Source organism: Poecile atricapillus, chromosome 4 (assembly GCF_030490865.1).
Source record: "Poecile atricapillus isolate bPoeAtr1 chromosome 4, bPoeAtr1.hap1, whole genome shotgun sequence".
NCBI classification, from domain to species: domain Eukaryota; kingdom Metazoa; phylum Chordata; class Aves; order Passeriformes; family Paridae; genus Poecile; species Poecile atricapillus.
The window spans coordinates 28,675,259-28,703,228 of NC_081252.1; the positions used below are offsets into that span (position 1 = coordinate 28,675,259).

Genomic DNA, 27,970 nt, shown 5'->3' on the forward strand with positions numbered 1-27,970 from the left:
AAAATAGATAGTTTGGCTACCACTGATTTTTTTTTTTTTTAAATTTTTTTTTTTGCCTAATGCCTTGTCATGTAACTTGTTATGTGGTCTTAGCACACCTCAGCCCATTTCTGGATTATGCTTTTTTTGTGATATTACATAGGAACACAAAGGTCATGGCTACGGAAAAGCAATTAAGCAGGAGACATTTCACATACAGAACACCACCTCTCTGAGAGCAGAGGACAGACTAAGAGGTCTTTAATTAGTGAAATTCCTATGTTTCTTTAAAATCTTCCCTTTATTGCTCACCTGTTAATATAGCAGTGGGACAGGTTCTTCCTGCATACGCAGAGGAGATTTGGTGCCCGTGTAAGTAACTCCTTGGTCTGTGTGTAAAAATGCTGGGTCAGTTGCCACATGCTGCATACAGAGATTTTTATCTGGAAATGGCCCCAGCAGTACTGAGGATGAATTTTATTTATTTGTTTTCAGCCGGAGTTCCCACGCCAAACAGAGGACCACAGGTCCAAGCTGCTGTCCACATACAGCACCGAGTTGCTGTACCAGGCTAAGCGCAAGTGCAATGCTGCACAGGAATTCGATATTGACTTGCATGAAGGAGAGCTGGTGGGTGTTGTTGAGCAAAAGGACCCCTTTGGAAGCACAAGCAGATGGCTTGTTGACACAGGAAGTAAGTTCTCTGTACAAATATCCCAATAACAGCTTCCCTTTGGGATATTGATTTCTTTTCATTCTGGCCCCATCTGTTTGCCTCTGTCATACTGGCAGCTGCATAAAACGGCTGGTTTTGAAATTATTTTAGCAGTGTTCTGCTGTTTATTTATTTTCTGTCTCTTTATTCTGGTTTCTAGTCCTCACAGGGTACGTGTATTCCTCCTTCCTGAGGCCTTACAATCCAGCCAAAGCGCAGAAGGATGTTGCAGAAAATGGCTTTGGTGATGATGATTTTGATGACATCAGCCTCTTTGTTTCTTCACGGCCCCCTACTGACAGCAGCACAAGAAGTCCAGGATACAAGAAGAGTGACAGCAGCTCACCTTTTTACTTCTGTGAAAATCCCACAATTAATGGCACAGGGACTGGTGCTCTTCAGGGTGTGGATGATCAGCATGTAAGTATGATACACACTGTGCCTGTCTTCTTGTTGTTCCTATTTAAAATCTAAAATTATACTGTTACTAATTTAAATGGTTTCCTTTCACATCAGAAAAGAGTGAGACAAATCTGTCAGTGTGACATAGGAATTCATTAGTTCTTAAATAGCTGTGAGGTAGGAAAGACAATCAGTTAACTGTGAATTTTAGTCCTGTGTCACAGAAGACACACTTGCATTATGCCATCCCACATAGGCCTCAAGGTTATCATATGGAGCAGGAACTTATAAAATAGCTCAGTCTGGGGGATTTTTCAACTTACTGTTGACAAGAAAGCTGTGACAAGAATGCTGATCAGCAAGGCACAGAAGTGACCCATGTGCCACATTGGAGTACAGGAGCTTTAGGAAAGGTGATTCTCCATGAGGAAACCTTGCTGAAAAATTCTTCATCCAATCCATGGACACTTGGTGTGAGCTGAAAACCAAGTGTCCATGTAAGGTGATGAGGTCTTGGAGCTTGGTTTGTATGTCATGTGGAACTCCCCAGACACTTCCATTTTACTTTTTATTTTGTCCCTGTCTATAAATTGCAGGCCATGTAGTTGAAGGCTGGTTGGTACATGTTACAACATGTTTACTGTATACAGAACTCCTGCTGATTCACAGCTGCACAGTAACATGTGGCTACACCTTTCAGTTCTGATTTTTGTTTATGTGGCTTTCCTTTTTCAGGTCTTCTATGCTGTTTATGCATTTCAAGCTAGAAGTGATGAAGAACTCAGCCTTCAGGAGTACCAGAGGGTGAGGATACTTCGCTTTTCTGACCTGAGTGGCAATAACGAATGGTGGCTAGCTGAAGCAAAAGGTCAGAAGGGATATGTACCATCTAATTATCTAGGGAAGATGACATATGCTTAGGAGGGGAAGGGCCTGTTGAACCAGACTCTGAAGCAGACAGAATAATCATCTGTTAGGTTTGCTGCAAGCAAAGCAAGCTCACAAGCGATTGACAGAAGCCACGGTATCCAGCACACAGATGATACTGAGAACCTCCATTCCCCAAAAGCCATCACCTTGTCAAGACCTGCGGGAGGAAACATTTAACAGGAAGACTGATTCTGATTAACATGTTGAAGAGCCTGCTTTTCTATTACCCCATAATTTTCTCTTTTGTCAAAGCGTCACACATCAAGACTCAGCCTACAAGTACAAATCACAGATGAAATTACATTTTTCTTCCATGATATTTAGCAAATAATATTCAACATGAAGCGAATTAGCCTTGAAAAAGGAAAAATTCAGTCATCAGGGATACTGTAGGCTGGGTTGTTCCTGAACTGTTATCTCAGTGAACACAGACACCTCTTAAAACTTGAGCTTTTTTGATTGTCTGTTTTTATCCACAGCCTCTTTTGTGAAGAACCTTTTTTCTCATTGGAGATTATTGGATTGGGAAAAGAAAAAGGGCTTAATTTTTAAGGAAACATTTCAACTTAAAACATACCACGTGTAGTGGTACCAGTGACTGGTCCCAGGGAAGAAGGTATGTTTAGATAAATATGGAAATGCAGGAAGGAAAAGAGGAGACACTAGAAACAGGTACTGTGACATAAAGAAGTTATAATTTTCAAATGAATTACACAACTGCTTCATATGGTAGAAACAGTTTGTAGCAATATGGAAGTGCCCCAGGTTTGAAATCCACATATGTCTCCACACTAACTGCTTTAGTGCAGTGAAATGAAACCTGTGTTGTTAGCCTTGGGAAATTTACTGGTTAAAAAAAAAAAAAAAAAGAAAAAAAAAGAAGAAATGTCAAGTGGTGCCTTTCAATGAATATTTAGTGCCTCTCTGATTCCTTAAGTCAGATGCAGAGATCATTCATAGTATCCAGTGAATAAGTTTCTTTAGGTTCATTGAATCATTGCAGTGATTCCTAGGTCAGGCTGGTGCCCGACACTTAAGATAGACTGAATGGTGACAGCGAACAGAAAACACCTCCTTGTGACTCTCATTGATATCTGAGTGCTCCTCACCAGGTACTTCACTACAGCAATGCTGAGGTCCTCTAGTGATTAGTAAAGACCTGGTGCAAAGCACTGCAGGAAGGAAACAAAAAGGCGATTACGCCTGCTGCAAACAGTGTAATTGACAGTAAACTCCTGTCAGGTGTTTTCTGTATTGCGTAATTGCTTGTACTGATGACTAAAATGACAACACTGTTAAAATCAAGGGCTGCAGGCAGGCAGTATACAGAAATTGTTCTAAAGCTTTTGCCCACTTCCCATAGTTTGAAGAATGGGGTTTGAAGATGAAATTATTCAAAATGCTTAGTGACATGTAATAGAAAATAACCTGTCAGCAAAGAAAGGATGAGAAAAGTTTGGGCAGTTGCTACACACAGTAGTTTCTGCTATGTTAATGAACCCGTTTTCATTTTCTTTAATGTCCTCAATTTTCAGATTCTTTTCATAAAAGGGTAGAAAAAGTTGTATGTCTTGCTCAGAGACTGAATGCAAGGGATCACAGAGATTAAACCTGAAATTTGTGCTGGATTAAATCATATGATAGAGAAACTTTTAGAGTTCTCAGATAGATACCCAGACTCTGGTGTGGGAATCTCTGTGAACTCCTGCTATCCAGTGAGCATTATTTTGTCTTACTGTACATCACCTCAGGCACTTAAATCTTGCTGTCCCCATAGCAAGCAAAAAGGGTTCTCAATAATTTTATGAATGGATTTAGCAGCTTTTACAGAAAGCTTCACATTTAGTTAAATGAAGAAAATAAAGTGCAGAGGGGAGTATCAGCTTGGGAGAACAGACTGAAAGACTCACCCTTACCCTTTTATGGGTACCCTTTTTTGGCTTTTATATTTTGAGATTATGAGGAAGATACACACAAGGTTTTCAGCTCTGTTTTATAGTTTAGAATATTTTATTTGGAGATTATACTTTGCAATAGTTGAAACAATTTTAGAAATGACTGAATTGTACTTAATAGGCTTAATGCAGTCATGTAAGCACAATGATGAAGTTTTGTATTTCAGACAGTGAAATTAATCAAGGGAAAGAGGCAGGAAAAAAAAGATTTCTTAAGTCTTAGCACTGAGAACTCAGCTTGAGTCACAGGGAGGGCTCTGATTTTAAGTGTTAGGTACATTCCCCATTAAAAATCAGACTCTGTGAAGGTGTCTCAAAGCGTACTCAAATGCTGCTCTCCAAAATATTCGCTAGGTATCCTGATCCTGACATAACAAGGAATGAAGGATGAATATACTGGAGCTGCCCACCTAAATTACATTGAATTTCTGGGGGACCTGGGAACTCCTAGTAGGCCAAATGAAATCCTAGTGTAGGATTAGGACCCATAATAATTTTTATATTGTGGGATAATTATATGACTCTATTAACTTGGATATATGACTCTCATAACTTGGGATCCAGTAGAAGTACGTAATTAGGTACCCCAGTGGGTTGGCTTACTCCATTTCAGAAATTCAAACTGTTAGCCTTTATCATTTGGTATTAGGAATATATTGCAAACTTTTATTTTTGTTTCAAACAGATGAATGCAAACAGCAATTGCAGAAAATTAAGAGATGATCCTTGAATCTAAAGCCTTCCAAATTAAGGAGATTTACAACAATTAATATTAGACTTGCTTAGTCACATATTTGTAAAGACGGTGCTTTAAATACTAGAAACTGAAGTGTGTTAGGGCTCAAGAAATTTGTAAGAATATGCAATGGTTTTGCCACTGGATTTTTTTTTTAATGTAAGGAAGGTTACAGTATTCCAAGAGCTTTCTTATTCTCATTAATGACAAAACTAATTTATTTTGATTGAAGCAGGGACAGGCTGCAGTTTGCTGGATTGATCTTGCATTTGTTCAAATGTGCATCATACTTGAGCTGTTGTGACAATAAATATGTACAAGTACTTCCAAGTCTGGGTCCACTCAAACTGAAGTGCTTCTCCATTCAGGGAATATTTTTATGTGTTGCCACTGATAACCTGGAACTCAGAAAATGTCCAAGCCAGTACACAGCAGAGTCCTCCTAGGTTCTGACCTCTGGCACCTCTATGCTTCACCATCTTCCCTTTGGCTGGATGGTGCTTGTGATCTTTGAGCAGGGGTTCAGCTTTTCCATGCAAACACAGATTGAAGAATTATTCCTCCTCGCTTTTCGTCTTTGAAAGCTTCACTGAGTAATTACCTCCTTCAAACACTAAAGTATACTTTTCCTGTCATTTTAAGATAGCTTTTAAAAATGAAAATAGATGAAGTGGACCTACAACGTGTACTAGGAAACACAGCCATGATAATCCTCCTTCCCATAGATCTGTTACTGATAATTCCTATTACAATATTGTTTGATGAGAAATAGTAAAAAAAATTAAAAAAAAAATAAATCTTTTAAATTATTGTAATAATAAAAATCTATTTTTGTAAAGATGTTTGTTCTTATTTATTTTTCAAACATGATGTTTTCCAGAAGCACAGGCCTTTATATGATATCCAAGATCTGCCTGCAAAGTTAGCAGAGGAAATAGTTGCCTCAGATAAAATGTTGCATTTCTAGGATGCATCCCAGCTTATTGATCACTACATTAGAACTTTTCAAGCACTATCAAAAATAGTAAGTTTAAAAATATGTCAAGGTTCCAGATGCCAGCACGGCTCTGTTCTTTTCTAGCTGCTCCTGAGATTGTGACTACTATAAGCTGTAGTAGGATAAGAGTCTGTAAATCACAGAGCCTTGTGTTAGACCTTACTTTTTAGATGCAGATATCACCAGCATCCCGTAGCCCAGCCAGAAGGAGCACACATGGAACCAGAGTAACCTAGCATTTCACATTACTGAGGGTATCAGAAGTTTGGCATCTATGAAAAAAACATCAACTGCCATTAAGTGGAAGTAAAATACTACTACACCAATTTCTAAAACATTTAAGTCAGGTACCTATTTTTATAGTAAATCACAGAGCAATTTGGTCTGGGGACAGAAAAATCACAAGACTCTTCTCCAGTTATTTTACTAAATAAGAGGCATGTTTCTCAAAATTCAGACGGGCATTCCTTCTTCCTGCCCTACACTACATTCTTCAACCTGACACACGACTTCAGTCAAACAAGCCTGTAGAACAGACTTTCCTGAAAATACAGTTGTTAATTCCATCCTAACTATAACATCAAAGCAGAAAGCAACTGTTCCCTTCAATCTTCTCTATTTTTCAGCAATGCCTATCTAACATACTCAAGCTAAACACTTAATTAAAAAGTCCTGGTCTGTGCTATAAATCCTTTCTGATATAATACTTCAAAGAGTCACAATCCTAACTGACATTTTTATACCAATGGAAGAAGACTTTGTATTTCATTTAGGAAGCTGGGAAAGTTGCAGTGGAAGAAAGTCTTTTGGTGATGCAAACTGTACCTGTATTGCAGATTTTGTTAATGCAGTGCTATCAACAAGTGCAGCCAGACTTGGCCTTATCAGAGGGAAAAGTGTGGCGCGCACAAAAAGCACACAGCATCACTTATTTCATTCTGAATGGAGGGACTCTACAGTCAATCCATGCCAGAGTTATAGATGCAAAGACACATCAGGGCACACTTGAATCAGGTCTCAGGAGTATTCTAAATGGCATCGGCTACCACAGTTTAAAAACAAGGATCATTCTTTTTCTGCCCATGTTCACCCCATTGGTGGTACCTAAAGTAATCGGCACAGTTGAGATGTAAGCTCCTGCACTCTCACAAGCAAAGCTTTATGGATGTTCAGAGGTAAGACAGAGGCAGCTAGCACCTTGAACACTCCTCTGGGAGCAGGTTTTACTACTGGAATGAACACTTCACATAGGAGCACTTGGCCATTTAGAGAGTCTGTCTTCACACTATTTCTTCGTGTAGGCAACAGTCTTCTGAAAAACACTTAGGAAGAAATTATGCCTTCTGTTTGCTAATGGAAACTGCGTCACTGTCTTTTCCTACTGTGCTACCATTAAAACCCTCTGTGCTGGAAAGGAAGAAGGATGGGCTGATCAAAAAGCAGTAAAAGTTCTGAATTCCTCCTCCTCATGCTGTTATTTTTACACAGCCCTGGAAGCTGCAGGCACTACAAAGATAAAACCTGTCTTTTTTTTCCCTCCACAGGAAATAATAGCTGAAAAAATATGCAAATTCTCCAGGCAGCTGAGGAAATCCTGAGTAAATGAAACAATTCCTTTGGCTGTTTAAGGAACTTTAGCCTAAATCTTAATTGTGGAGAAAGGAAATGAGGTATGGGAAATGGCTGCCATGTATCAAGCTTTACACACACTTAAAATGCAGGATGGCAAAGAAAAACAGCAGCTTTCACCTACCTATGCCAGTCTGTGTGGCGGGTTGACCATGGACAGATGTCAGGTGCCCACCCCAGCTGCTCTGTCATGCACTCCCCTCCTCAGCTGGGTAGGTGGTACAGAAAATAAAAGATGGAAGAGCCAAAGGTCAAGATAAGTGGAGTGAGAAATCACACCAATTACCATCATGGGCAAGACTCAGCTTTGGGAAGATTAATGTGACTTATTACCCATCAAATCAGAGTATGATAAGAGAAAATAATACTGGCCATGCCAACCCAATAAAGTCCAAGATGTTTTCATGTTTAGAGATGCTTCTCTCATCACAGAAGGAATTGAGGGAAATTGCCACATTCTGGTCACAGAGAGAAAGACTCAAGGTCATTTTCCAGTGCCCACCTTGAGCTAATTCTGGGGTGAAGAGAGGGAGCACAAATTGAGAAGAACAGCTCAGGGGTAAGAATGGAGAGCTGGAGTACCTGATGCTTCTCAAATACACGATGGTTGTCTACATTTTAAGAAAACTTGAAGACAGTTTTGACTCTTCTGTTCTTTTTAGTTGAAGTGTCTCACTCTATTAAACCAAAATAGGCCAATTTAGCAAACTGCCAAACCAAAAATCTCAATTTAAATGCACTGTTGTTGAACAGTGAAATTTTGAAATTAAAAGAAAGTATTTTTTCCCCTAACAAGCTTTATAATTTGAGGTAATAAACTCTGCCCAATATAGACAGCTTTGAATATCTAAAGCATTTTAAATATTGGGATATGGATCAAAAGAAAAGTGGCAATGACTTCCCCGATTAATAATCCTTTTATTATTAACATTTAAGAACTATGGTTTCAGCAAGTTCAATTTATTAAGTATCTACACAAATGTGGGGGTTTTAATATTAAAAAATACCCAATTTTTACAATTTCAAGTTTCAGTGCTTTGAGCTACAAAACCAGGAGCACGTAATAATGAATTCCTCTAATGTGTTCAATTCACAGACTTGCAAAGGCAGAAGGAATATTACAATTATTAAAGTCTGACCTTCTGTATAGCATAGTGTTTGGGCTTCCCTGATTTAACCTCTTTCACTCCAGCACCTGGGGGATTTTAAGAAAAACACTGACGGCACTGTCTCACAGAACGCAACTGACAAACATCAGCAAGCAGCCAGACTACTTCTTGAGCTTCTTCTGAGCAGCTTTCTTCTTGACCATTTGTAGCCTTTTCATGGCGTTGAGCTGGGATTCCTGTGAGGTCGGGCCCTTCAGGGATGCCGGCTGGTTGCCGGTGTCAGCCGCGGCTTTTCCGGTGCCACCCGCGCTGTTCCCCGCGGAGCCGCCGCTGCCATTGCCGCCGCTGGCCTGGCTGCTGGTGCCGGGGGCGGCGCTGCCGGGGCTGGGCAGCCCGGCCTTGCTCACGTTGTCGCTGCTCACCGAGCGGCTCAGCGTCGTCTTCCCCAGGGTCAGCGGCGGGGGAGGCTTCAGCTGAACGGGGTTTGTGCTGTTGTTGGCAGAAGCTATTTTGGCCCCCAGTCCTGTTTTTGAAGTTGCCAGCCCTGACAAACCCACGGGTTTCTGGTTATTTGAAGAAGCTGCAGGTTTCCCGCTGGCACTCTGTGCTGTCGATCCCAGTTTGGCAGTTGATGGGTTGGCAGAGGAGGTTTTGGCTGCAAAAGCAGCCCATCCTGTAAGGCCACTCGTTGCTGAAGAGGAAACGCTTGTACTGGCAGAGTTCCCCGAAACTGCCGCTGAGGTCTAAAATAAATAAGCATTCTTATTATAGCAGCATCTATTTGTGTAACACATCACAGCAGGAGCACACTGAGCCTCTGTTTCAGTTCTTTTCCCAGGAACACCCAGTGGACAATATTTCATCACTGGTCATCATGGTTGAAAAGTACTAACAAGAACAGGAAACGATGCCAGGTGCAGCCAACTTCTGATCTCCCAGGCACATAGAACATAGTATCTTTTCTCCCCTTTCTTCTGTACACTTAGCAGACTACCACACAGCCCTGTGATCCCTCCATAAACAATAGAAGCCCAAATTTGTGAATTATATTTAAGGTGGTGGCTTGCCTTCTATTTTATTTGTTTACTGTTGTTACCAGGTGTCACTTTTTAACAAGCTGACAGATGCTCAGACAAAAATCAGACACTGAGCAATTAAGTATTACATTTATTGCATTCTTACTGTCAAAGTAGCAGTATCTAAACTGTTTCATTTCTTCCTGGTTCTTAGCAGCTTATACCACAGATAGAAGAAAAAAAAAAGTACTACCCCATAGTCTCTTCCCATTAAGGTACTGTGAAAGACAAACTTTCTCCAAACATGGGCTGCTTTGCCTGCAAAGCACTGTGCTGCTATCCACACTGACTGAGTTCCCACACCTTAAATCCTAAAATCCCCAGGCTTCAGGTGAGGATGATATGTTGATTTAAATCAAGAGTTAGACCAAATGGCAGAGTCAAAACAAAAAGTATACCTCTCTATTCAAGTAATACCCCTTTTATAGCATTCCCAGACAGCTTCTAAACAGTAAAGTTGATGGAAGAAATCAGGCCCCAGGTCTTACAACCTGTTTAGTCACATAAATAACTCTGCTGAGGCGAAGAAAGTCATTCACAAGCATAAATGCTAGAGCAATACCCATCCTAGTGTTCATGATGGCTTGCATCCAGGCAGAGCAATGGCAAACATAACTTTGAGCAAATGAATAATTCCTTTGATTTTGAGTTAAAGCTGTGTTTTCCTAAGAAAGGGTCATGCTTTATTAGACTACTCTGTTATCTATCACACTGCTTCTGGTTTACCACCTTTGACCAACTTTTGACAATACTTTAACTTGGAAAAACAGAAACATGGGGCAACGCAGAATCATAGAAGAAAATCACAGAATGGTTTGGGCAGGAAGGGACCTTAAAGATCATCTCGTTCCAACCCTCCTACCACAGGCAGGGATGCCACCCACTTGATCAGATTATATTTAAGAAGCTCCTAAATTAAATCTCAGAGTCAGCAACACTTTCCCTACAATGGAATCACAGAACCATCTAGGCTAGAAAAGACCTTCAAGATCATCAAATCCAAGTGTAAACTCAGCACTGTCAAGGCCACTGTTGCCATGAGAAAAAGCCTTTCAAATGCCAAAATAAACAGAAGTTACTTGACTTAAGAGAGCAAATAATGCATTTTATACAGTTCATAGACTCATAGAATGGTTCAAGTTGTGGAAAGGACTGTAAAGATCACCTAATTCCAACCCCCCTGGCACAGGCAGGGACACCTTCCATGAGACCAGGTCGCTCAGAGCCTCACCCAGCCTGGTCTTGAACACTTCCAGGGATGGAGCATCCACGTGTGAAGTGAGATTTTTTTTCCCCATTCTTTCAGCATTCATGCAAACCCACTATGCTGTGGTACTACTTAGTCCACATGGTGTAGGAAACGATTTTTAATTATAGTTCTTATGTGAAAAGATTGGTCTAATTGTAAAAAACCCTATTATCTGTACAGTGAAACAAACTCTTCCTCTGGTAAATTTAAACTACATTACCTTGACTTCTGTTCTTTTGAATGCCAGAAAAGCTGGTGGGGTCTCAGGTTTTAACTTGATTTCTGGTTTCTTGACCAATGGATCCTTCAAAGCTGGTGCAACTGAAACCACTGCAGGAGCTGGTTTTTGAGGTGGTTTTTGTGTCTTCTGAGCCTGTGTAAGTGGTAGGAAAAAGCACCCTGAATTAGTTACAGGCTACAAAACATGGACTGTTTTAACTGTTAACAAAAAGCATGAACATTTTAAGATTGCAATCTAGCCTTTGCAGTTTCAGCTTTAACGGTCCCTGAGAAATGAGGCAATAGGGCACGTGGAGATGTCCTGGGTATGGTACTGGGGACAGAGTCCAGCCAAAAAGCATCCTGAACAGAACTTGCTATTTCAGCATGGAAAGAGTGGCAGTGTTGACACTTGGAGAGCAGGAAAGCACTGGGCCTTTAGAGAAATAAGGCAAAGACAGGTGAACTTGCAAAAGACAAGGACATAGTCCAGCAATACTGGGATGTAGGCTGCAAAAGCCTGCTAAGAAGTGGCAGACAAAATGGCAGAATTCATGCCAAAACAAAAAAAGGAAAGGTCATATTGAAGGCAACTGCTCAATGGCTAAATTGGCTACTCTGTGCACTGTGCAGGAACTGACCTCAAGCAAACACTCCTCTGAGTTCAAGGCTTGATGATCATCAGAATAATCCTGTATTTCAGTCAATGTCATCCTAGGCCAGGATCTTACTTTGCCTTCTTTCCTTGTTTCTTAGTGGAGCCATTTCAACAGATAACACTTGCTACGTTATTGCAGAATAGCTTCAAAACACATTTTCTGCTGTATTTTTCTTTATTCTGCGTGTGATTTTAAAACATCAGAACTGAAGTCACTAATGTTGTATGCACCCAAAGGTCCTGTCTTATGCTTATTTCTCATAACGAGATGAGTAGGATTCTGGTAGGATACTGTTCAGTCATGCATATAAATCAAAATAAATGCAGGGGTTTTTTTTAACTGGAATGTGCTATCCTGAGTTTATCTGTGACCCTGAGAACATTCAACATGTCAGACTGAAATTTGCAGTCTTGTCCTACAAGAAAAGAACCATTCATATCCAAAGCTGAGAAGAAAACTTAAAATGCAGGGCTATTACTAAAAGCTGAGTATCAGCTGTTTTCTCCTTGCCAAGTAGGAAACAATCCTATTTCACTCTTCTTCACTCACCTTCTGATTTTTAAAAAGCTTTGTTTAAGAAGTGCATTACGGAATACTCTTTGAGATGCCACATTAAAAACCACAGCTGCAGCAAGGGAAGCACTGCTGAGAAAAATGATTCTCCAGTGTGCTTCCTAAGACTTGTCTAACCCAGGAAATATTTTCACACAGTAGAAATAGCCTGCTGTATTCAAATAGTGCTCACACGAGACAAAAAACTGACTCCTACCATTCTCTTCATCTGCCTGGTACAGCGGGCACAATACCAGACAAGTCGAGGATCATTCACTTCCTTGTCTGTCACCTGAGGTTTATGGCAATCCTGGTGGTAGAGATTATGGCACTCCTGACACTCCACTAGCTGATTCACAAAAGTAACTGTCATTTGCCTGCAGAGCAAATAGTTAAGAACAGATTATGGGAGAAAGCACTTAGAGGATTATCCAATTGTTGAAAATTTTGCAAGGCTTAAGATAAAAAATAAAAATATTTTTCCTTTCACATATATCTTCTACCTGTGGCAAATAGAATGTATTCCTTTTCTCCCTGCATCAGTTCTTCCTAACTAATATTTTAGAAAATAGGTATTTTTTAAAGGTAATTTCTTTCAAGAAATTTGAAGACTTCCATTCCATTAAACATGTTTATATGACAGTCTTGATTTCCTCGTTCAATTTTTAGGTTAGAAATGTAAGTCTTGCTTGCTTTGGTTCACCTGGGCATTTTATGGATACATCACAGTATGCCAATTACGACTTCCTCATTATAATAGCATATCAGGGCCTAGTCTCCATTTGGGTAACTTTGCTGACGGCTGCAGAGCAATACAGTTCAAGAACAAATAATTTCTCAATGACAAGAATGTAGGAGTGCTTTCTGCTGCAGGATTTAAAAGCATCATCATCCAAGCTCTATGCTACTTTGAAGATGTTTTATTAGCCATGCCTCTGGTCCCGACCACATAAACAGACACGTGGAATTTGAGATAATACCAGAATCACGGAGAGATGGAATAGAAAGGATTAATTGTGCAGTCCTGCCTTGAAGCAAACATGCAAGCTGGTGATGAGGGCTTCATTTTGCGTGGGTCTTGCTGAAAGTAATCATGCTGTATAAATGACACATTAGTGATATATACATGGCTGGGAGTCTGCCTGTGAATTACCCAAATACCATTTTCCTAATGATTCCTTCTTTCAGATGACAAATCAAGCTATTTAATTGCTAAGCTGCTTTTGCTCATATCCCTGAGGAGCAGGTACCCAGGTAACCATGGAAACTCTATTTGTAGATACATGGGGAAAGGTAATCCCTTATTTTTTTATATAACAGAAAAACAAAGTCTGAAGGTATTGTCCATATAAGTACTGGAACATTTTCTAAGAAAGATTTCTGTTTTAAACAGGCTGCCTAAAAAGAGAAGGGGAAACCTTTCTGAAGTTCTAGGGTCCATTACTTTACATTCAGGATTGCTCAAAAGATGTTTTGCTTTTTTTTTATTCCTAAACACACTGGATCAGAACAAATAGTCTCAAGGAAGGAGATTCACCCTATTTTAAAATTACAGAAACCAATGCTCGATTGATTAAAAACCCATGAACTCTTCATACTTGGAAACAAGTTAAACCACTTATTTAAAATTATAAGATACCTATGAAACAAACCTAATGATTTTTTACCTTCAAAAACCAACCAAACAAGTATTAATAGAAAACTAGGTTGTCATTTCCAAACCAGTCTTTTAAAAATATTTTTTTGGGGAGGAAAGCTTCGCTATCATCTACAAACTGCATGTATTATTTCCTCTTTGTACAACTGAGAAGCTAGTGAGGAGTCTCCATAACTGGTGAGTTGTCCTGTTTTTCCAAGGCCTACAGGTACTAGAGAGGATGAAGTTATTTTTAAGCATACTCCTTATGCCTAACCTAGTGAAAAAGAACAACTAACTTGATATAAAAGAACAAGAAGGAAAACACCAAGGTATCAACATTAATTACTCCTAATCACTGAAAATATATTTGACACTTTGAAAATCTTGGAGAAACATTTCATGCCTCTGTTTTAGTTTTTACACGTGTAAAAAGGATTAGTTAATATCCAAAAGCACTTTTTTGCTTTTGTGAACCTAGAGCTGGGTTCTTGCTAGCTTGTCTTCTTAAACAATGTAAGTATAAACTCTTGTGCTATGAACTCCACCTACTCTACAATTTGACATGTAGAGTCATTCACAACTGTTTGAATAATTGAATCATTAAAAGATGTAATTTTAAAAATGTACAGGATGTTATTATTTTGGCTCACCCAAAGAGGGTGCACATTTTGAAAGCAAGCAATAAATAGAAGAATACTGTCTGACCATGAGCTGGATTCAGAACTTTAAAGCACAAATCCTCTGAAAAACATCCAGTCCAGTGTTAGCTGGAGACAGACAACTACGTGACATCAGTTTCAGCAGATTCCATACAAAATGGAAACAATCCAGAGTGCTGGGGTCACTGTTGCCATTCCCTCTCTAATGAGTTGCTCCTTCCTGGCAGTGCTTCTCCCTCTGTCTGGCATCAGAGATATTTTAGTTAACCAGGGTAGATACATCTTTTGCAAGAACAGTGGAGTTGGTGACCATAAACTGGTAGAAGCAAAGCCTTCAGCCCCCAGGTTAAACAGGGATTGTGGAACAGCTAATGGAAACGTGTATCTGGCCGGTGCTTTTCAAAGTCTTGGCTACAGTGGGCAGAGGAGCTGAATTTTCTGTCTTCAGCTTCTTTACTTTGCAGGCACTTCTCATTATGCCTGCAAGTGTTTCTCTTTGCCAGGGAAGACACAGAATTAATCATCCACAACAGGTCAAGACTGTCAAAACAAAACTTCATTACCCCCTCCTGCCAAATAAAGTAATACCTTACTATTTTTAGTAGCATTTTAACATAGCACTGAATGGGCTATGATAGGGGCTACAAAAGGGGCTTTGCCTCTTTTAAGAGACAACAAAAATGGAATTTGCAGTAAAAAAAGGTAACATTCATGTATTTATATACTTCTTCCTTTGTCAATGTCTATGATAAGAAAGTAAGTATTTGAGCTAACACTGAATATGAAATCTCATCAGTCCCCAACTGGTCACCAGCATAATCAGCTGTAAGTACAGAAATTTATCCTCCGTGCACTGACAACACTTGTGTATCTTCACAAGAGGAATGACCACAGAAATGATGAAAGAATTATAAGGCAGCATTTCCCAACTGACTCAAGCTGAGCTACATTACATACTGCTGCCAAAAGGCCTGTCCCTCTTCTCTGTCCTGCCTCTACACTCCTGCATCCACACATGTGTCAGCATAAGCATTTACTCTTACTGAGCTGACTGAAATCCAAACCTACTGAAGAACCCATGTGGAGAGCTGATCCAGGGGCTGATTCAGTTGATCACAAACTGTACTGGCAACATATCCCCCTAAACAGTCCAGGGAAGGAGGCACAACTGGAAGAGCCAAACTGTTCCTTTTGGCAGCAGTGGAAGCCTAACAAGGATATAAATGATCTGTGAAACAAAATCCTGATGTGAGTGATTTGATCCTAGGGTGGTTATTCAAAAGTATTTTATACATCTGTTAACACTAAATGTAATGCTAGTACCATGTTAATGAAGTCCAGTTTTAGAGCCCTTACTGGAACGTAAAAACAACCTGTCTTCATTGCAAGATATATATGCTGATAAAACATGGCTATGTATAAACTAATGTCAAATGATTAGGCAAAGAAGAGCAACACATACAGATCTCATATTAATACCACCTAAAAGTGCTTTCAGATGAGAAATTATTTTAAAAAAATGCTTATCACTAGCCATCAGTATTTTGTTTTCCAACAATTGAAAACTGTGTTTGTCATGATGGGTTTTGCATCATATCTAGTTTTATTTTTCACTTATGCTTTCCTGCAGAAGAAAAGCTGGTTCACTCTCTAAAGGTTCCATTTTCAAGAAACCATTCTTATTCATGAAGGATCCTTAAATGTATTATCAATTTTGGATACTAAGTGATTAAATGATTTCTGGAATAAAAACTATGAGAAGCATTAACTCAACGGTACACAATTTAAAAAAAGGTAACTACACCTAGCTGGAATGAAGCAACATTGACTTACCTGCAAACAACACAGGCTAATCCCATTTCCATGGCAAAGTCATCAGCACTTGTTTCCTCAAAGCTAGATAAATCAGGCATGGATAAATCTTTGCTCGTCTGAACTGTAATAGGAGAGGAACGAGCCTCTTGTTTCTCTACTCTGGGCTTCTTTGGTGCATCAACTCCTTCAGCAGGATCCCCTTTTGTCTATTAAACACAACACACAAAGAATATGAAAATGCAACAAGCTAGCAGATGATTAAAATGAATTAAAATGGAACAGTTAGATTAGATGGTATAAGAAGGTGTATTTTACACAGCATACGCACTAATGTATTTTCTTTAATTACATATTTTCTTTAAAATATTTATGAACTAGCAGCTCAAGTCTCCTTTTCATACTTCACCTCAAAATCCTTGAGAAAGCTTTGGGAATATCACATTTCAACTTGCTACATTTAAGTAATCTCTTATGAGATCATCTCTTAGGTTTTAAAACACAGAATGGTTTGGAAGGCACCCCTTAAGTCCAACCTCCCCAGGTTGGGAGGGAATGGGCAGGGAAAACAATCACAGCATAATTTCAAGAAGACATTTATTAGACTGCCTAAATGGCAACATGACTGGCTAATGCAGCTCACAGGCTGCACCATGAGTTGAAAAGGGGAGCTTTTGTCTAAAACATCTTAAAGTTTATTAACCAAGTTATTTCATTAGAGAACAAAAACAACTTACTTTATCTGCAGATCTCTTTTCTGTTTCTTTTTTCACCTTTTCTGATGCAGTGGGCTTGCCATTGTTGTTGCCAGAAGGCAAACTGGATGAAGCTTTAGGCTCTTGCTTAATGGGTTTGGTGACAGATACTTTTGGTTGCTCTACTTCCTGGAAACAGAAAAAAAATTGAAGCTAAATTCTGCAACTGAGTTCCTACCTAATTTGCAATTAGTAAGATAACAGGACAGGCAAACAATATACCATACAACACTGATCATCTACATATACACTTTTTAAAAAAATGTTTCTTGAAATATCATCATATCACATCAACAAATTAGTGCTTAAATCGCAGAGATTTAATAAAATCTTCCTCTACCACTCACCTTTCTGAAGAGAAGGTGCTCCTTTTCCAAACACAGATCCTCTTTGGAACATTAATTAAAAAGGAGACATTTCTGCTCTTAAAATTCAAAGAGGTAATGAACACAAATTTTTAGATAGTTCTGAGGACAAAATTCAGTATAAGCTAAAAACATAAGCTGACAACCGATGTAACCAGACATCAGTACTTCACTCCTTCATGGAGAGAAATACTGACCTCCTCTTAATCTCAGTCCACATTCGTCTATCAGATTAATACATTTATATCCCAACAGAAATCAATGGTTCTCATTAATGACACTTTAGTGTCAGCAAATGGAAAACCAGGAGAGCCTGCAAATGATAGGCACGAGTAAGATACCCTCTCCCAGATGGTAAGATGGGAGCAATTCTGTACTGTATACTTGGACAGGTCCTAAGGCCTGAGCTTCAGCCCTCCAAAGTTCATTGACTTGACTGTGGTAATCCTGTGCTCCCTCACTCTCTTCTTGGATTTCATGATCAACCACAAATTAGCCCTGCAGCCTGCAAATGCAAGAAAAGGAATTCTTGTACTTTTTTTCATTTCTGACCATTGCAGTCCTGCTGATATTTGAGACAGACTGAAAAGAAGAGAACAAAAAATTTCTTCCTCTGGCCTGAGCCTCAGTTTCACCTGAGGGCAGGTGTCTGCCAGCCAAGTTGTTATTAGAATTGGCTTCCCAAACCTCTTTGCACTGTTATTCTGCTCCCTGCTTACTCTTTAAACCACACATTGCTTCTTTGAGCTCTGACACCAAGGGCATCTGAGAGCTTTGAGACCTGTGTTAGGTTTCAGGGAGTTAACAAGATGAATAGAAAGGATTTAGACCACACAGTAAAGCATGATGTATGCTGAGCAGTACTAGCACCTTTTAGTTATTTGGAACCATGTAGAAATGAAATATTGCAAATGTATCAGCATACAGACCATCATTAGAACACAGCAGCCTGACTTGCAGGCATCCTAGGGGAGAACAAGACCTCATTATCCATATGGCAATACACAGCAGCATGAGGATGTCCCCTTTTGGCTATTTCCATACGCTCATCTCAGAGTCAAATATTCTCTCTAGCAGGTGTTCAGTGATTTTCAGTAGATGAAAAGTAATGTTTGTCATTGGACAGCAATGGTTTCAGCCTGCAAATCATTTCTGCTTTGAACCATTTGGTGTTTTTTTCATATGACTTCATCAACAGAATTTCATGGAAAGAGATACAGCTTTATTGGTAAATAGCTTATTTTGCTTCTTATTTATCTGTGGCAAAGCTAATCTATATTTTAAAGACCTTTTAGCTCTGAAATGTAACTGCAGAAATACATAAGTTTGGGTGCACCTTCCACAGCATGTCTGATAAAATGCTGAATACCTCTTTTAAGTCTTGGTACATCAACATGGTAAAGAGATTTTTTTTCCCATTAACTTCTATTAATTTAATGGATTATGCCGTAAGGAAAGGGGAATGATGAATATGAACATCCCAAAATTACTTTGTCTTTTTCGTCAACTTCTGATTCTCTTTTAACTTTTCAGCTGTAAAAGAGGAACTAGGAATAGCAGGAGCTTTATTAAGGCACACAAAAAGGAGCCATGCTCCCTGACAGCAGTACCTTCTGAGAGGGACGGTAACTCGAGTCAGTTCCTCTGGCCAACGACTCGTCAAGAAGTGCTTTCAGCTTTTCAGCAGAGTCCTTACTCTTTGAGTGCAAAAAGCCCAGGGCTTTCAGAAAAATGGGATCCAGCTCCAAGTTCACTGTAGCAGCCATAGTTGTATCTTCAACAGGAGTTAAAAGAAAAGAAAAACAATGACAACTTTATTTACATGCAGCATAATTCAAACAGCATGTGACAAATAGAAGATTTCTTTTCTTTTTAAAATGAAATTATATTAAACCACAGCAAGGATTATATGTGAATTAATTATCATTAGAAGATGACTGTGAACTTCAGTGCTGCAGAACTTAGAATACACCTGGACATCTGAAATGCCAAATTCACTCTTTGGCATATATGATATTCAGAAATTAAACTCATCATACTTGTGTAAATGAAAAAAAAAAAATCATATTCTTGGTATTTAATATATAAAAATATTGAAAAGTATGCAAAATAAATATTAACTTCAAGAAAAGAAATTACCACTCTTCTCCTTAACATGTTTTGCACATACAGTGATTTCGAACTCACTGATCATTTAAGAGCAACCAGGAAAAATCTTACTTGTAGAAAAATTAACTTTTGAAACTTCTGAAAAGAACAGCCCAAGATATACAGATAGTATATTATTTTATATATATAAAATAGCTGAAAAATACATTTTTAAATTTAGCTGAAGCCGTGAAAAAATTTATAATTCAGATTGTGTGTTATCCACATACTCATGTGACAGTCTAAGTGTAATGTCAGATAATGACTATCCAGAGCTGCCAGATGCCACAGTGTCCACAGAAATGGGATAAACTGAGAAAGATGTTACAAAGACTTTAAAAAATTGTTTCCCTCACAGCAATACATTCCTGCACTCTGGAGCATTCTGTGTTAATTTCCTTAAAAAACTCTAAGGAATAGCATTTACACCAGAAATTGTTCCTACAAAGATAGAGACCTAACTTAAATCAGTAAATGACAATTAATAATTTAAGAAATAACATGGGAACTTTCCTGAACTTTTCTAAAAATGTATGAGAAGTGTTATTTTTAATAATCCCTTTAAATCTCATTTTAAACACATCAGGATGTTTGTGGCTTTGGGTTTTTACCCAATAATCTAGAAGACATTCTTGAAAAGCCTTTCATCAGTTCTTTCCTCAAAAGCACTGTATGGACAGCTATTTCAGCTAAAGCTTCCAAGGTTTTGTCTGATGAATTCCTTTTGATATTCATGGCAGTGAACTTTTACGTCTCTGGCCAAAACACCAGCACTGGCAGGCTGCTCCCTCAACGCTTGCCTACAAGCCCCCAGGAACCTTTATCTCATGCTGAGCTTTCACGAGACACCAGAGAATCGCTTGACTGAGATCATCAAGGAGTTCAACCTACAGAACTTCATAGGGATTTCATCAATGGACCCAGCAGAGAGTTAAGAAACCTCTTCAATAGCCTCTTCTCTCTTCCTTAATCTTTGCTACTTGACAAATCATTTTCTGGTGGCCACAGAACTTCTGCCAGGAAGTGCTACACACCATCTACTCAGCTGTATCAATGATCAAGCACAGACTGCAGAGCAAGCCCTGTCCCAGCAATTCAGTTTCTCTCTGATGACTACAGAAAGTGAATTCACAGAGCACAGAAAGCACATGCCCTCTTTTCTTTATGTATCTACCTCTGATAAATGTTCAGGCCGCTCTTGAGATCTGTGGATAGATTATGTTCCACATTCCTTTGTTCTGTGAACATGCCTTCCAAGTGTCAGTACCCCATACTCTTAAACCAGGACTCTGCTAAAACCTCTGTTTAAAAATTGTAGAATCTAAACACTAATTTTAGAAATTTTGTAGAACTCCCTATTAAAAAAAACTCCTTTAAGTTCTTCTGAGGGAGAGAGGAATTCTACTAGGAATATATACCTAGGTATGTGAAGAACAGGCAGCCCCAACAGTCATTCACAGCCATTCTCTAATATTTAGAGAACAAATGTAAAGATAATTCAATTTTCATCTCTCTGAAGGTAACTTCCCAGATTTGTTTCTAGCTCTAGCTTTTTATAGACATATATTGAAAGGAACTATTAAACCCAAAATTTCTAAAGGGTTCTCCATATTTATTATTTTATTTGCTATGTAATTGCAGCAATTCTTTCTCTGTTCTTGAGAACAATTATAATGTCCTAGGCTACTACAGTTATGACTAACTTACCACAAGAAATTTCTCACGCAAAGAGAGGAAACTGGTCTTAGTAAGCAGCTCAAGTATGCTCAGTTTAGGCACGTATTTTCAAATAAAAAGAATATCTATTAGTGAGTTAGAGGAGGGAAGTATATTCAGTGGAATGATGAACACATCAATAACTGTCCTAAAAATAGCCTCATCTGAAAAAAGCCAATTGATAATTATGCTCTCCTTATGGGACCATAATAACACTGCTGCCAACCAGGCTACTAACAACATCTGTTCTGGTCCAAAAGCCAAATTATTGCTTTTGGTAGTGGACCTTTCCAGATGTTTGCAGAGCAAACCACTTTTAAGCATCAAAGAGTGGTTTGACACATACAAACCTAAGATCCAATTTCATTCATTCATGTATTAATTCACAAACTCCTCCTCTGGCAGTCAAGTCAGCATACAGCAACACGACAGTCTTGAGACAAGGACAGCAGATTGTTTCAATGATGATGCCATAGGCTATTCTACAAGACAGACCTCCTTGACTCCATTGAAGTGGAGTCTTTGTACAGGAACTAATTCAAATGCTGTTTGGAAAAGAGCAAGCGTGACACTGCCTTTTCTGTATTAGATTGATAATGCAGCTGTGAGATCAGAGGGCTGTGTTGAAACCCTTGAACACTGAGCAGAACAGGTTTTGCACCAAGCAAGCACACCCTCTTGCAACCCAGCATTCACCCATCTGCCTAACCCTGAAAGCACCTTTCTCAACTTGGTACATCAAGTGTTACCTCCTAAGGTGGACTGTTCTAAGTGGTTTAAGTCCACGGGGAAACATAGACGTCAATCAGTGAGCTGTTATTCTTAAAACATCCAAGAAGTTTTGGATTCTTTCATTTCTTGAATATAGTATTGTCTTCTGCCAAATACAATCAACTGTTCACTCTACAGAGTATGTGGTCTTCCAATTTAAGATTTGTAAGATTTATAGTGTGTAGGAGTCCTTTTTTCATTTATTTGCCACCTACTATTTTGCATTCCTGCCTATGTATTATCTTATTCATCACACCTTGCAGCTAAATGAATCTACTTCCGTTACATTTCAAGATATGGTCATCTTTTCAACCATCTGTTTCTGAGCTCCTATTCCTATTATTTTCTGAGGCAGGTGTACTACTAAAGATGTTTTTTCCAAAAAAGTACACATCTTCTATTTATACTGCAATGCTATTATACACTTCTGCTATTATGCCATCCTCTTATAGACTCATCAGTATTTTCATTTTTTACTGCCCCTGATAATTAAAAGGCCTTTCATTCACATATCCTTTCCAGTTATCTTCACAATCTGTAGCAGCTACCTTAAAATACAGACATATGAATCAACAGCTTATAATTCCTTCCAACACACTCACTGCATGGTTTTTCACTTGCCACCATAAAATCAATTCACTTGTTCCTGTCCCTTTGGATCCTTTTGTTCCTCAGAATTTACCCTTTTCCTGACTATATCTACTAACAATAACAGAGGCAGATTTTTTCTTATTTACCAATAATGCCTCTTCCAGGTCACTTTCAGATCTGATGAGTCTTAAGAAAGTAGATCAAGGAAAATCTTAACAGCAGGAAAAAATGAACTTGTATTTTCAGTTTTTGCTACAGTATCTTAATCAGCATTTGATTTATGACAGCATAATTTCTCAGTTACTTTCCACAAGGGACATTTCAAAACTCATGCACTTCAATAGTCTGGATAAGTGTATTAATGAGAACAATTGTATTAATCAGTTCTAATTTCCTTGTCATCTTCTTCAAAGAATCTTTTAAGACACGTATAAAATCCCCTGCTATGGAGTTACTAGTACTGGCATCCTTAATTTTACGTTCTATTCTACAACATATTTTATAATGTACTTTTAAATTAGTATTCCAATCAATATCACTGTTACCAGTTTATCCAATATTTTAAAAATTACACCAATGCCCTATATTTGCTGTTTTCTCCACAGAAAGAGTGAATTATTTAAGAATAACAGAATCATTCTCTGTGGAAGGGACCTCACATGGTCACCCTATACAACCTCCTGTTCAATGCAAAGTCAACACTGAATTCAGACCAGCTTGCTCAAGACTTTTCCAGTTGCATCCTAAAAATCTCCAAAAACAGGAATGCAAAAATCTTTCTGGGCAAGCTGTCCCAATGCCTCAGTCCTCATTTCCTTGCTTTGAATTGGAGGTTTTAACTTGTGCTGTCTCTTTCTCCCATTGTGCATGTGAGTAAAAAGACTGGCTCTATCTTTCCAATAATGTCCTCAGGTGAATTAAAGCTTCCATTATATCCCCCTAAGCCCACAGCAGACGGTATCCAACACTCCCTCCATCTTCAGATCTAGCTGTTTAATCACAGAAGGCAAGCCAAATGATCAGACATGATTTATCCTTGGTAGATCTGGCTCTTCCCAGTTTCTACCTTCTTATGCCACAAATGGCTTCCTCCATGATCCTTACACAGGAGGAAGGAATGAGGCTGACCAGTCTGTAGCTCTCTTGCTTGTACTTCTTGCTCTTCATGAAGATAAGCATAAGGGTTGCCTTTCTCCAGTCTTTGGTATCTCCCCCGATCTCATGGCCTTTTAAAGATGACAGAAAGCAGCTTTGTGAAGATCCTGTCAGTTGTTGGCACCCTTTAATGTAGTATACCTGGGCCCATGGACTTATCAGGGAAACAATCCTGCTTCAATACTCCTTCACAACTTGTAGTTCCTTCTCTCCTTATGCTCTGCCTTGTTGCAAATGGTCTTGTGAGACCTTACAGGTCAAATCTGTGGCAAAGAAGACATCAACTATTTGGCCTTTATCTGCATCTGCTGTCACTAACATGTTTGTTCCACGCAGCAGTGGTGACGTATTATTCCTTGTGAATCCTTTACCTGATAAGTGGCACAATGATCCTTGTGAGTCCCTTTCAACTCAGGACATTTTGTGATAATTGTACCTGCACAACTGAGATTTGCTAAGCCCTGGTACCACTGAGCTTCAATATTCTGCAGAAAATGGACCTGAAGATGTTTCAACACGTCACTGCTCATTGGCTTATGCCACTGGTAAATGGAGTACACCTCCACTACTGCTTTCACCTTTGCCTTATTCAATGTCTGCACTGAAACTTAGTAAGTGTACAAATTCCTGGGTATCATCCTCCTGGTAATTTCCCAAAGACAGAAGTAATCTTTTAGTTAAAAACTAATTTCAAACAGTTACGCCAAAGCCACGATGTGACCCTCTGCAATCTACTTGCCGCAAACTTCTCCCTGGGACTTCTTTTTAGGAACGAAGAGAAGGCCTCCCAACTAAAAGTAACACTTTAGAAAGCTCAAGAGAGTAAAACACCACCCTCCTACAGCCATTACTGCCCCGCACAGACTTCCTCAGGGCCGCGGCTGCGGTCGTGCCCGTGTGTCCAGGCGGGGCTGTTCCTTGGCACCACCGCATCCCACAGGGACAGCGCGGCCACCGCTCCCTCCGGGCCCCGCCGGACACCCAAAGCTCACCCGGGTCCGAGGGAAAGAGCGGCCAAGTGTGCCTGAGGGCTCCCGTCCTCCTCCCTCCTGCCAAGCACCTTGTTTCTCCCACCCAAACTTACCCTTACTGTCCTCTCCCAACCTCTTTTTTCTCGCCCCAAATCCGCTCTTCCTCCCCCGTCTCAAATTATTTTTGTCTTCCCCAGACCCCTCTGCCCTCTCCCAATTTCCCTTTTCCTCTCCCCTCACAAACCCCCTTTGCCTCCTCCCAAACCCCTCTTCCCCTCCCAACCCCGAAAGTCCCTCTTCCTGTTCCAAACCCCCTCTCCCCTCCCTCAGCTCCCTCTTCCTTCATCCTCCCAATCGCTCTGCTTCTTCCCAATCTCCCTCTTCCTTCCCCCTTCCTACCCCAAATTTCCTCTTCCCGATCCTCTCTTCCTCCTCCCAAGCCCCCCCTTCCAGGCCCCGCAGAACCACCCGCTGGTGTCTCACCGGAGCCGAGGAGGAGGAGGAGGAGGCGGAGGAGGAGGCGGAGGCGGAGGCGGAGGAAGAAGGCGCCCGGCGGGTCCGCCGCCACCGCAGTTCCCCCGCGCAGCGCGGGCCGCGGGCGGCAGTTCCGGGCGGCGCGCACGGGCCGGGGCGGTGCAGGAAGGGGCGGAGCCGGGGCGGAAGCGGCCGGGCCGGGGTAAGGAAAAGGAGCCGGAGAAAGGGCGGGATAAAGGGAAGGCGGCGGTGGTGGCACAGTCCTGGGGTTCGTTTGGCAGCGCTGCCTGGGCGCCGGGAGCAGCTGGGAGCAGAGGCTTTAGGGAGCGGGTCTGCGAGGGAGTTGTGGTTCGGTGGTGCCGCTCTCTGCAGTAGCCGGGTTCAGGCGTGTGCTGCGTCCTGAGTCTGGCCCGGCTCTGTCCCTCACGGCCCGCCCGCGTCTGGCTCCAGAACTGTCCACACCTTTGACTTTATTCGTAGACCCACCTGAAGCTCGGCTCCGAAGCTCTTCTGTGCTTCCCTCAGGGCTCCCTGAGCGTGCAGGGCTGGCCCTGAACGCATCCTGTAAATGGATCGTCTTGGATAAAAATATAACTCCAGGCTCTCGAGTTATGTGCCTTAAAGCACAAATAATACTTTGCACTATGTTAAGTATTTGCCACGTTTTTGAATGACATTATATTAGACATTTGTCAAATGCTAACGCGCCTGCTTAACAAAAGTGACGTTTTAGTAATCAACAAATGAATGGGATCTTTTTCAGGGGCTAGTTTATGTACTTATTTATTTGTCTTTAGTTTTTATGGGAAACAATTGTTTTTAAAGCAGCGATTTTCTTTACTACATTGCTAACAGGGCCGCTGAGTTAAACTAATTTAAGTGTTGTTTAGTGCATGTGGCAAGGGAAGAGAAAATGTGCCAGTACAGTTGGTGAAAGCTACACTAACATAATAGTTATGTTGTCTTTTAAGTTATGGTGCAAATCCTGTATTGATCATCGCTTTTCATTTTCACTCTTTCAAGCAGTGGCTACTGTAAATATGGCCAATAGAATAAAAATTCATCTCTTCCCACAGAATTTATGGTCTTATTAGAGAAAAAATGTGCTGGGAAAAAATACTGTGAGCAAATAGTGCAATGTCTTATTAGGTTTGGTTAATTCTGTGTTGCACATTTTCATTTTACTGTGGATGTCTGTGTCTGCTTTTGTCTCAGTAAGCTGCCAAGGGATTAATAAACACATTTAATGGATAGGTAGTAGTTATGTGAAAATACTTAAGTGAGAATGGGAAACCCAGTAGCCTGTTATGTCTTTGAATTGAAAATCTTTGCATAAATCTGCAAGGAATATAGACTCTACAGAGCCAAAACAGTGTGGAAAAGCACTTGTATTGGAAACAAAAAATATAGGAAGTGGCTTTATGATGTCGATGCTTAGAGGCAAAATGTTGGGAGGAATTCTTGGAAGTAAAATATGGGAGAGGGGTAGGGTGTAGCAGTGTAATTGTGTACAGCTCAGTTGACGTGATGATTTAAGAAGGCCCTTCTTCTCACAGGAAGCAATGAGGGAACAGAGGTAAAGTCACTTATAGACAGAACTCCTGGACAGATCATTTTGGTTTCTCTACTGTGAGATTTGAGAGTAAGTTTAACCTGACTGTAGTTTTTGTTGTCACAGACTGACCTTAAAAAACCCCAAAATCTCACAACCAACCAAACAACAAAGCCCTTAAGGAAAAATGTCCAAATTTCTGGCGTGCCGTAGGACAGACTTCCAGTGTGACATTGAACTAAAAGTTCTCTTTGTGCTTTTGATTTTTCACATGTGTAACAGCAACACAGGAAACTTCCACCTTGCAAGGCTCTTTGAGAGGGAAGTCTGTGAGATGTTACTGGTGTGGTGCGGGGACATAGAGATTTTTGCAATAATTAACAATTCAAATAAATCCAGACTGAATGCTTTGATATTCTAGTGACCCATGTAACAAGTTGCAGTCATTAGGGAAGCACATTTTATTAAAATTACTTGTAAGAAGTTTTTAAAAGTAAATTGTAGGAACGGGTGATTAACAGATGGAAACTATAGAATGATATACTTTGGAAATAGAAACCTTGTCAGAGTTAACCAGAATATTTAGCAGTTTTGCACAGTGTGAAAGTGACCAAAATAGCTGAGTTCAGAAATGTCAACTAGAAGAAAAAATTGAGTGATGAGATGAATGTGTATGTCTGAGTGGTTTGCATGCCCAGCGAAAGATGGACTGTGAGCTCTTTTAGTACCCATGAAAAACAAAAATAATAACCTAAATGCGTTGAAGAGTACTTTTTAATATTGGAAGAGGTACTGTAGTTGAGAATTGGAGATTAAAGGCTGGAAGCTATGGATGTGACTATGGTAGCAGTAACTCTTTTTGATTTACCTCTCTGATAGTGCCTTCACTGTATGATTTCTACCACAGAGCTGTACTTAGGATGTAGAGCCTGTCTCGACTTCCATGCTGTCAAGATTTACCCAAATAAAATATCTTGTGGCAAAGTAGGTGTTGCATTGTGTACTGTCCTGTTCTTTGTGTGGCAGTGTATTCATTAAAGAAAAGCAATAGTGCTCATAGTAGAGCCACTGTTCTTGTTATTTAATGGTTTAAAAATGTTTCACTGTAACAGACATTAGTATGTTCTTAATCTCAGGTGGACTTGATTTTATTCT

At 39.9% G+C, this 27,970-nt stretch overlaps 3 protein-coding genes across 8 annotated transcripts in view; 2 read left to right on the forward strand and 1 right to left on the reverse strand.

Moving 5' to 3' along the window:
• Positions 1 to 8,161, forward strand: part of ARHGEF38 (Rho guanine nucleotide exchange factor 38) — a 42,878-nt gene extending 34,717 nt beyond the window's left edge. The window contains exons 12-14 of the mRNA XM_058838263.1: positions 475 to 673; positions 855 to 1,114; positions 1,832 to 8,161. Of these exons, the coding sequence (XP_058694246.1) occupies positions 475 to 673; positions 855 to 1,114; positions 1,832 to 2,017 (645 nt within the window). The 3' untranslated portion in view covers positions 2,018 to 8,161. The remainder of the gene's footprint in view (positions 1 to 474; positions 674 to 854; positions 1,115 to 1,831) is intronic.
• An 80-nt stretch (positions 8,162 to 8,241) lies between these two features.
• On the reverse strand, positions 8,242 to 25,291 carry INTS12 (integrator complex subunit 12). 4 transcript variants are annotated; one of them, XM_058838261.1, is made up of 7 exons: positions 25,273 to 25,291; positions 19,048 to 19,211; positions 17,055 to 17,201; positions 16,339 to 16,526; positions 12,425 to 12,584; positions 10,998 to 11,150; positions 8,242 to 9,195 (listed from the first exon to the last, which is right to left on the reverse strand). In XM_058838261.1, the coding sequence occupies exons 2-7, from the start codon at positions 19,201 to 19,203 to the stop codon at positions 8,614 to 8,616; spliced, it is 1,386 nt and encodes a 461-aa protein (XP_058694244.1). In that variant the 5' UTR covers positions 19,204 to 19,211; positions 25,273 to 25,291; the 3' UTR covers positions 8,242 to 8,613. The 4 variants fall into 4 exon arrangements, with proteins under 4 accessions (XP_058694244.1, XP_058694243.1, XP_058694242.1 ...); XM_058838260.1 differs by having other exon boundaries at positions 25,258 to 25,277; XM_058838259.1 differs by lacking the exon at positions 25,273 to 25,291 and adding an exon at positions 24,554 to 24,871.
• Positions 25,292 to 25,380: 89 nt separating this feature from the next.
• GSTCD (glutathione S-transferase C-terminal domain containing) overlaps positions 25,381 to 27,970 on the forward strand; it is a 46,192-nt gene continuing 43,602 nt past the window's right edge. For 2 of the 3 annotated variants that reach the window (XM_058838618.1, XM_058838619.1), the window contains exon 1: positions 25,472 to 27,799. In XM_058838618.1, the coding sequence (XP_058694601.1) occupies positions 27,707 to 27,799 (93 nt within the window). In that variant the 5' untranslated portion in view covers positions 25,472 to 27,706. The other variant, XM_058838620.1, reaches the window with a different exon arrangement.